Source organism: Pteropus vampyrus, unplaced genomic scaffold (genome assembly GCF_000151845.1).
Source record: "Pteropus vampyrus isolate Shadow unplaced genomic scaffold, Pvam_2.0 Scaffold50, whole genome shotgun sequence".
NCBI classification, from domain to species: domain Eukaryota; kingdom Metazoa; phylum Chordata; class Mammalia; order Chiroptera; family Pteropodidae; genus Pteropus; species Pteropus vampyrus.
Window position 1 is genome coordinate 2,340,416 of NW_011888831.1, and position 10,983 is coordinate 2,351,398.

At 44.5% G+C, this 10,983-nt stretch overlaps 1 protein-coding gene across 1 annotated transcript in view; it reads right to left on the reverse strand.

Moving 5' to 3' along the window:
* Window positions 1-10,983, reverse strand: part of SPNS3 (sphingolipid transporter 3 (putative)) — a 41,484-nt gene that overhangs the window by 13,754 nt on the left and 16,747 nt on the right. Inside the window, exons 7-8 of the mRNA XM_023530368.1 lie at window positions 8,127-8,274; window positions 2,508-2,516 (exon numbers count right to left, since the gene is read on the reverse strand). Of these exons, the coding sequence (XP_023386136.1) occupies window positions 2,508-2,516; window positions 8,127-8,274 (157 nt within the window). The remainder of the gene's footprint in view (window positions 1-2,507; window positions 2,517-8,126; window positions 8,275-10,983) is intronic.

Here is a 10,983-nt window from a genome sequence, read left to right on the forward strand (position 1 = left end):
ACCCTAGTCCCAGCCCTGAAGATGACTCAACCCAAATACAAAACTCAACAAATAAATAAACATAAGAAATATTCTAAGAGATAAAACGGGTAAAAAGGATACTCAGTAGTGATTCTGAAGATATGAAGAACACTGTTAGGAAGAGATTTTGATATGATATAAAATATTTAGCATTGAAACACAGGCTAGTGGTGGTAAGCATCTTCCAACATGGCTCCAGAGATCCCTGCCTCTTATATTCTCGCCCTGGCCTTGATTGCAGCCTTCAAGAGACCATGAAGCAGAGGACTCAGCTAAGCTATGCCCGGATTTCTAACCAAGAGAAACTGAGAAGTAATAAATGTGTGTTGTCTTAAATGGCTAAATGTTGGGGTGATTTGTCACACAGCAAGAGATAACTAATACACTAGCTAAGCTACTGAATTTCAAGAATGAATAATGAAATTTTCAGGTATCCAGATGGAAAGGTGAATCAACATTAAGGATTTTTTAAAAATCAAGCTAACTTTATTCTCCATAGCAATATTTAATGCCAAAAGACAACAGAGTAAATGTTTGCAAAGTAATGAGGGAAAGAAAATGTGAGCCAAGAACATTATGTCCTGTTACATGTTGTTCAAATAAAGAGTCAAAGAGAAGAAGACGATCTCAAATATAAATGAACCAAAGGAATGCAAACTTTCTAGCTTTTTGAGGGGTGGAGGTGGGGGAGAGGATGGATAAAAACTAGCCACAAAATCTATCCAGTTAGAAGTTGAAGCAAAATAAAAAACTCAGAAATGGAGGGTCTCTGTCAACATACTGATAATGAGCATTGAATCTATTTAAATCTGGAACTACTATCAAACAACTGTAAGGATTATGCTTAGAGAACCGATTGAATGTTACAAATCTAGAAGAAGTAAAACTAATAATATAACTAACAAAAATCAGGAGATTGGGAAGAGAAGAAGGGGGCAGTATAAAAATGCTGGTGTTCTCTTTCATAGTTGGGATTCATCCGTAATTCCAAAATCATAAAATTAATGTGAAATTGAATAATTCCTTTGATTTCACTTCGGTTTATTCAGGTAAATTCATATAAATTAATTAAACATATTGTATGATTCCATTTATATCAAATATCCAGAATAGGCAAATCTATAAAGATAGAAATTAGATTAGTGGTTACCTATGGCTGGGGTAGAGTCAGGTTGGAGAGAAATGGGGAGTGACTGGTAATGGATATGAAGTTTCTTTCTGAGGTGATGAAAATATTCTAAAAGTGATGTGGTGATGACTGCACAACTCTGTGAATGTACTAAAAACCACTGAATCGTACACTTTAACGGGTGAATTGTATGGTATGTAAATCACATCTCAATAAATCCATTTTAAAAATCACAGTACCATATGACCCCAGTTTAATAAAAATATTTCTAAAAACATAAATCTGTGTATATATACAGAGAGACACATTTAGAATGAGAGTCACCTAATAAAATAACAAAAATGGAAGCAAACAGGCCAAAATGTTAAGAGTAGTTAATTCTGGAGGACAAGAATATGGATAATTGCCATTTTCTTCTTTGTGCTTTTCTGCTTTTGCTTTTGTTTTATAAATTTCTCCCAAATAAAAATGCGAAGGTCATTTGACATAGTGTGGTTGATTGATTTGGCCCCAACTCTTTATTTCACTATGGTAACATGATGTATCCACAGCCTTGACATGTGGAGTGCCCTGAAGCTTGATCCTTGGTCCTCTTCTCGTCTCTATCCATGCTCACTCCCTTGATGATCTCATTCAGTCTCGTGGCTTTAAATAATTCACCTAGACCTCTCTCCTGAACTCCAGACTCATATATATCCAAGTGCCTCTTAACATTTCCAGTTGAATACTTTAAGAGGCATCTCAAATTTAACATCTAAAATTGAACTCCCAATCCCATTCCCTCCAAAAAGAGGGAAAAAAAAGTTTTTTTTAAACCCTGCACCTCCTTCGCTCTTCTCCATCTCAGTAAATGCCAATTCCATGCTTCCGGTTGCCCAGGCCAAAACCCCTGGAGTCATCCTGGATTCCTCTTTCTCTCTTATACTCCACACCCAACCCGTCAGGAAATCCTGTTGATTCTCCTTCCAAAGTATACCTCAAATCTGCCACTCCTCCACACTTCCTCCATAACTACTCTGGTCTCAGCCACGACCATCTCTTGCCTACATTATTAGAAGACCTAATTGGTTGCCCTGTTTCTGTCTTTGTCCTCTTTCATTCTATTATCAGTGTAACAGCCAGAGAGACCCTGTTAAACCATGTAATAGATGTTACAGAATGGCCCCTAATTAATCATGCTTCTTAATATTCACACCCTTGGATAGTCCCCTCCCATGGTGAAACTGGGCTTGCTTTACACCTTGCTTTGACCGATAAAATAAGATGGAAGTGATGCTGTGCTCTTCTAGGACTAGGCCTTAAGAGACTTTGCAGCTTCCACTTTTGCTTTCTTGAGATGCTGCCCTGAGACTGCAACATAAGAAGCCTGTTTAGTCTAGTGGAGAGTGAGAGGCTAAGTGGAGGAGAACCAAAGGGCCCCAGCCAACAGCCAGACATGAGTAAGGCCAGGTTGAACGTTGCAGCCCAGCCAATCATCCAAGTGAGGGCAGCCACTTGAGTGAGCACAGGTGAAACCAGCAGAGGAACTATATGGTCAATCTATAGAATCACAAGAAATGGTAAATTATGGTTGTTTTAAGTCACTAAGTTTTGGGGTGATTTGTTACACAGTAACAGATAACTGAGATAAACCATAAGTCTGATCATTTCATGTCTGGGCTAGACATCCTCTAATGGCTTCCCATTTCACTTAAACTCAAAGCCAAAGTCACTATATGTACAGGGTTTTACACAATCTGCATCCCCACTGCCATTACCTCTGACCTCATCTCTGCTCTTTCCTGGCTCACCCCATTCCAACCACATTTCCTCAACCACATCACCAGCCATGCTTTCCCCTTTCAGGGCCTTTGCACTTGCTGTGCCCTCTGCATGGAATGCTCTTCCCCATCCACCCACATACCTCCTCGGTCACTCCCTCACTTGCTTGAGGTTGCTACTGAAATGTCACTATCTCAGTGAGGCCTCTCTGACCACCTTGCGCTGCCCCTGTCTCTCTTCTTGTCCCCTTTCCCTGCTCTGTTATTCTCCACAGAGTTCATCCCCATCTAACATACCGTTTATTTACATTTATTTTACTACATACATATTCTTGCCTGTTTTGTTCAATGTTGTATCCTCAAAGCCTAGAGAAGAGCCTGGCACACAGGAGGTCCTTGGGAAATACTTGATAAGAGAATGAACATTGCTGCCCATCCAGCCACCTCACCATGGTCTTGGCTTTGCCCCTCGAGGCCTCTGCTCCCAGCCCATGATACCCAGCAGGGGTTTGAGGATGAAGACTCAACCCCCAGTTTTCTCACCTGTGAAACCAGAAGAGCAGCGTGGAACTAGAGACTTGCCCAAGGAGAGGGTGGCCCACACTTGTGGGGGCTTCACGGCCACATTTTATGTGCCCAGACTTTCCTCCCCACAATGTCAGATGTCAACAAGACCCAGACCACAGTGGATGAGGAGCCCTTGGGGCATTACGACAGATTGTATTTACCCAAAATGTCCACTGCACTATTTCCACATGCTCTTCCAGATCACTGCTAGTCCCCATCAAAAGATTTAATCCATTTTCTCTCACCTCGAATCTGAGCAAAGAATTGTGGCTCAAGCAAAGAACAGAATTCCTTGAAAGTGATGCTGTGCCACTTTCAAGGGTCAGTCATAAAAGACAATATGGCTTCATCTGTCTCTCTCTCTCAGGATGCTAGTCCTTGAAACCCAGCCCAAAGTTGTGAGGAAACCCAGGCCACATGGAAAGGCCACAAGCAGGTGTCTCAGCCAACTGCCCCAGCAAAGTTCTCAGCCGATAGCTAGCATCAATCTCTGATAGCCCCCAGCCTTTGATGATCCAGGCCGACCCCCATTCTGCTTAGTTAACCCCAAGTGAAAAAGAGATAAGCTATCTCACCTCCCAACCTTGCCCAAACTGCAACTTCACGAGCAAAATAAATGTTTTAAACCACTAAGTTTCATTATATATCCATAGCAACTAAAACAAACACCAAAGTCCATTTAGCTCTTTAAGGAAACCAAGAGGCAAGTACTAGCACTCCCATTTTATAGCTGAGAAAATTAAGGCATAGCAGGGCCAAAATCCTGTTCTAGCTCACACAGCTAGTAAGTAAAAAAGCAGGAATGATGCCTGGTTCTTGCAGATGCCTGCCTCAGTGCAGGCTCACTCCCGTCCCCCAACTCCTGCTCCTCCATCTAGACCACAATGCCCACCAGGGGGAGCGTGCCAGGGTTGAGCCATGTCCTCCAGCCACCAGGCCAGCAACCGTGGAGCCCCTGCATTGGGCTCAGTCCATCCTCTGAGTACAAACCCTTTCTCCTCTGAAGGGCAGCCACTTTGGGAAGAAGGCCAAGGAAAAGGGTGTGAGCCAAGACCTGCTGTGTGTGTCTGGATCCCAATTAACAGCCGAGAAGCTCACTTCCCCTGCCAAGGGGACTGGAAGAAAGGAAGAAATGCAACCCTCTGTGCCTGCAGGTGGACCACAGGACATGGGCTCCCCCAGGGAAGGCCTCAGACCAGACTTTATATGCTCAGGAAACCTTACTGCCATGAAACGTACAACATGAGTTGGCCCCTACTTCAGGAACTTTGGGGGCAAACACATGATGCCACCAAAAAACCCTCCTTCTCACACAATGCAACTACAGTCACAAAAGCAGTGGAAGTAAAGCTACACTCAGTTGCAGACACACATGTGCACACCCATTCCATACAATTATCCATATTCCCTGATACGCATGTATGTGTTTGCTCATGTACATACATGTATACAAAACAGCACACATGGACACACTTGTAGATACTGTGTACGTATAGAATGAATATACATGTACATGAAATATACATAAAGCATGACAATACAGGTATACAGAAATATGTGTACACACATAAGCACACTTATCTCCACTCATATTCACAGACCTGAATATATTCACACTTGAATGCATGCACACACTACCACACATACCCACATGGGCCCTTCCCAAGAAGATCTTGGGACCCATTATTTTTCCCAAGACTCACAGAGGTAGTGCAGGAAGAACTTTGGTTCCTGGAATCTGAGAAGGAGAAGGGATAAGTGAAGGGATGGAAGAAGCTCAAGGGACTCTTCCTATTTTGAAGCTCATCATAAGCCAATTCCTCAGGTCCTTTAGACTCCCTTTCTGATGTTGACCCTTCTAGGTCCCCCAAACTTCATGACATCCTTCATGATGGACTGCAGCCAGTTCCCACCTACTGAAGTTTTAGGGGTGATGTCACATCCCCTGGACTCCAGACTCCTCTATTCGACTCTCCACTACACCATCACTTGGATGTTGACTTCACATCACAAACTCAGAATGTGCAAAACCAAGCCTGTTGATCTTCCAAAAAAAAAGCCACTGCTCCTGCCCATTTTCCTATCTCAGCCAATGGTATTTCCCTCCTTCCAGTTGCTCAGGCCAATATCTTAGAACTCACCTTTGATTCTTATTTCTCACACACCACACTGAATCCATTAGGAAATTCTGATAGTTCTATCTTCAAAATATATCTTTAATCCAACTACTCCTTACCACCTCTACTGCTACCACTCTGAACCACGCCTCATAGTTTCTTACCTGGATTATGGCAGTATCTAATTCTTCTCTCTGCTTCTGCCCTTGCCCCCCAAGTCTATTCTCAACAGAGAAACCAGAATGATTCTATTAAACATGAGCCAGTAATAGAAAAACAATAGAGAAAATCAATAAAACCAAATGTTGGCAGCAAAACTGATAAATGTTTAGTTAAGCTGGCTAAGAAAAAAGGAGTGAAAACTCAAATTTCTAAAATTAAGAACAAAGGAGGGAACATTATTACCAACCCCACAGAAATTAAAAGGAATATGAGGAGATACTATGAACAAGTGTATGACAACAAGTTAGATAACCTAAATGAAATGCACTAATTCCTAGAGACCAAAATCATCAAAACTGACTTAAAAAGAAATAAAAAGTCTAAATTAATCTATAACAAGTAAATCTTGAGTCAGTGGTCAAAAAACTTCTCACAAACAAAATCTAGAACCAGACGGCTTCACTAATGGATTCTAATAAACATCTAAAGATGGATTAACACAGTCCTTTATAAACTCTTCCAAAAAAAATAGAAGAGGAAGAAACACTTGTCAACTCACTCTGTGAGGCCACTACCCTAATACCAAAATTAGACAAAGACACCACAAGAAAACTACAGACCAATATTTCTTATGAATATAGATGTAAAAATCCTCCACAAAATACTAGCAAGCCAAATTCAGCAACACATAAAAGTGATTATACCACTGTCTCTCAGTGTCCGTGGAGAATAGGTTTCAGGACCCCTAACAGATACCAAAATCTGAGGTATCCTCAAGACTCTTTTATATAATGGCACAGCATTTGCATATAACATAGGTACATCCTCCCATATACTTTAAGTCATCTCCAGATCACTTATAATACCTAATAGAATGGAAATGCTATGTAGATAGTTGTTATACTGTATTGTTTAGGGAACAGTGATCCAAAAAAAGTCCATACACGTTCAGTATAGGTGCAACCATTGTAGGCCTAACTGTATAGTACATATCAGCAACAATGTAACTTTTTTTTTTTTTCAAATATTTTCTATCCACGATTGGCTGAATTCATAGATATGAAACCCATGGATACAAAGGGCCAACTACACACCATGGCCAAGAGAGGATTCACCCTGGGAATGCAAAGTTTGTTAAACACAAATATCGATCAATATAATATACCACTTTAATAGAATAAAGAACAAACCGTAAGATCATCTCAATAGATGCAGAAGACATAAGCCAGATCTCCCACTCCTGAGCACAAAAACCTGTCTCACTCTCAGTAAAAGCCAATTTCACCTGCAGCCCACAAGGCCCTACATGACCTGGCCCCTACCACCTCTTTATCTTCATCTCCCTCTCTCCTTTCCCTCTCTCCACACAAACCACAGTGTCCTTGCTAGTCTTCAAACCCACCAGGTACACTCCTGCCTCAGGGTCTTTACAGTTGCTATTCCTTCCACCTAGAAAATTCTTCCCCTAAACAGCCATATAATTCACTCCTTCACCTCCTAGCGGTCTTTTCTCAACAACCACCTTCTTGGTGAGGCCTCTCTGGTTACACTATATAAAATCGCAGCCCTCTCCCTGCAGTCCCACACAATCCCTATCTCCTTTCTCCACTCTAAGAATTTATTATCATTTGAACTATTGTGCTTTACTCGTTTCTCACCTGTTGTCTGTCTCCCCCAACTAGAATGTAAACTCCCTAAAGACAGAAGTATTTTAGTCTATTTTATCCATTGCTATATCCACAGCATTTTAACTAGCATGCCACTTTCAATAAATATTTGTCAAATAAATAAATGAATGCAAATATCTGGTCATTCAACCATTCACTCAGCAAGCAGTGATCACCCCCACCCAACCCCAAGTTCCTGACACTGTGCTTCTGGCTGGAGTGCTAAGGAAGGTTGGAATCAGTCTAGGCCCTGCTGGGAGAGGGGTCAGAGGATAAGTAACTATAACCCAAGGAAGACAATGCTGAGGAGTATCAAGGATGAAGAGAAAGGGTCAGGCCTAGCAATCAGGGAAGGCTCCATGGAGAGATGGAGCTCAAACCAGCCCTCGATGGCCCAAAATGATTTGGGCATATGGAGAAGGGGTGGGAGTGGAGGGAACAGAGGGAGGGCCCAGATGTGAGAAGCATGGGGCATGTCCTGGGAATTAGAAAGGGACCTGTGTGGCAGGACTGCATGGGGATAAGGCTACTAAGGTTATCAGGGCAGTTCATGAGAGGCTTGGAATGCCAGGATGAGGAGTTCAACTTAGTTCTAGAGGTGCCAGGGAGCTTTTCAAGGCTTTGGAACAGGGAAGGTCCGTGGTATCACTCGAGCAGTGTGGGAAGAACAGATTGTGATGGGTGAGCAAGAAGGCAAGGAGACCAGGAAGGTGGCTCCCAGAACGGCCCTGGAGAGAGACGGCAAGGCCTGAGCCAGGAAAGGACAAGGGGACTGAAAGAAGAGAGAAGGTTTGAAGGTATTAAGGGTTTTACGATGATGTTGCGGGGAGGGAGAGGTAAGGAACTGGAGCCTGAATCTCAAGTCAGAACATCCAGGTGGACCTCAGAGGCACAGAGAGAGCCATGCAGGCAGGTGTCTGGTCAGGAGGTCCAGAAGGAACCACACCACTTCTGGAAGGCTGGAGTTCTGGCTGCGGGGGCTCAGCATCGCTGGGCACCATGCCAGGGCTATATACAAACCACAGGAAGGAGGAGCTTCCCAGCACTAAAAAAACCAATGCATCCTGGCCCTGCTCACCTTGCTGCCCCTCACCTCTCATCTCCGGGGTAAGCCTAGAGAAGAGTTTCTCCAGCTGGCTTTGCCAGCCAAGACACAATGTCATTTCTAGATGAACCATCCAGCTCTGGAAATATGCCAAGCTGTAGGAGGGGGGACAGCTGTGTCCCCAAACATAGCCAAGGAGCCACCTCCCAGAGCCAACCAAGACAGTGGCAGAAGCAGAGCTGGCAGGGGGTTCACCAGCCCAGCCAATGCAGGGACAGGCCTTTGATGGGGCCTCCATCTGCCTGGGGCCTCAGCCTGTCTGCAAGGTCAGGCCTAGTCAGCCCCCACCAGCTGGAGCTGATGGTGCCAATCATAATTCTGCTACCTCAGCCAATAAGCATTAAGGCATTTATTGGCACCTAATGTATATAGGCTGTTTCTCTCCCACAGAGGTGGCAAGGATCAGTGCATCATGAAGGACACGGACTTTATAGTCCACGGGGCTGAGTTTGAGTTTTGTTTGTCCCGCTATTTGTGTCACTATCTCTGGGCCTCAGTTTTCCAATCTATCAAGTAGGCATGAGAAAAACTCTTCCCCATGAGGGCATCATAAAGGCGGAATAAAAGCAGGTAAAGTCTGCTCTCCAGGAACTTCAGCAGAAGCTCAACCAACACTGAGGACTTGCACTTAAGAGAGGTTGCAGACATACCCTCGAGGCTTAGAGAAAGAAATGAAACTGTTTTGTGTGGCCTCCAGCTTATGTAGAAGGCTGGAGACTCAGGCTGGGGAGGGTTTTTTTAGAGTGAAAAAGCTGAATGAGGGGCCTCTGGTGACCCACCCACAGATAGGGCAGTGCCTGCTAGGAGGGAGACTGACCTTTCTCCTTGGCAAAGCACCAATGAAATGCTGACCATCCTGCACCAGGGCCACCCAAGGGGCACCTACAAAGGGCACCCTAAGGCCATCTTGGAGGATATCACCTAGTATTCAGAAAGCATGGACCCTTGGGCCCAAGGAGAGGCTGAGGGCAGGAGTGCCGGACGGAGCAGCCTACAGTGTCAGGGTGAGGAGAGAGGGCAGGATTCAGGGTAGTTATGCTTCCTGAGTTCATCTTAGGGGTTAAACAGACACTAGAGAGGAGACAGGCTTGAGGGTCATGAGAGGGGAGCCCCACAGGGGGTCTGTCTGGGGCCACAGGGTCTAGCAGGAAGGTATAGAAGGACGACATCTGAAGAGGAGCAGAGAGGAAGATGTGAGAGGACAGAAATGCCAATGTCATCTGCCTCAAAGAACAAAGCAATGTAAAAGCCAAGGCCAGGGGCCCAAAAAACTCACAAAAGTGTCCTCAGGAGAGGAGTCAGCCAGCATCTGGGCATCTGCCACATGGAGGGCACTGATAGTCAGCAAAAACAACAGCGGACACAGGTGATACTTGGCCCATTTTTCCGGTCATTCTTCCTGACCCACCCAACCCTAGAGGGGTCAGGATCTCCAGGGAGGGGCAATGCTGGGGACCGAGATGGAACAAGGTGGACAGAACTAACTAAAGCTCCCCCTCTCTCCGATGCAATTTTACAGGCCTGGATAGAAGCTTTACTAGGAAATAGTTCCAAAGTTTTGATTTCAATGGGACCAGCTGTATAGTTCATGAATGTGACTGGAAAAGCTATGGGATCTGGTCACAGATGGGAGACCCGCCCAAACCGATAGAACAATAAAGCTGTTGTTGATTTACTCTGAGTCTAGTCTGCTCACTGAACTCTGCACACACATGAGGGGGCATCTGTGTCCATAGCAGTGGGTCCCCAGGGCCTTGGGACTGGGGAAGGGGAAAGGGAAGGGGAAGGGAAAGGAACTCGAACCCTTCTGACTGAGGCTAGGCTGACACCATCTTCCCAGAATCAGTGGCCCCTTCCAATTGGGTGGGACAGTCAGGGCTGGGGCTTTGGGGAGCCAGGAACACTGCTGCACATGTGTTTGTCTATATGTGGATACAGCCCCATCCATATACCATGGTGCCTGATGGAACCCAAACATGCACTGAGCCCAACTGGGAAAGGTGAATTCTGATGTGAGTAGCCAGTAGTCTGGAAAGGGTTTTGGAGAAGGTGGCCTTTGAGTTGGGTCTTGCAGAAGAAGGATTTCAGGAGGCATCTAAGAGAGATAAGGTGTCCCTGGCAGGAAAAGGCTGAGAGATATGAGTACCTTTCAGACTGTGAGGCACATGAAAGGATAAGTGGGATATGGATCTGGAAGACATGATATTATCACAATTGTCACCTTTAAAGTAGTATCTGCACTGGCTATGGCTTCACTTTCCTCATCTGTAACCTGGAAAGAATCACCCTGTTTCTTCTTGGATTCACAACATGTCCTAGGAATAAGTGAGTCCCATTATCTCGAATCAAAGCATCAACCAGGAGCTTAGAAGACACACTTTAGAGTTGGAAAAGCTTAGGCTCAAGTCTCAGTTCTGCCCCTTCTTAGCTGTGTAACTCTTAGTAAGCCTTGGTT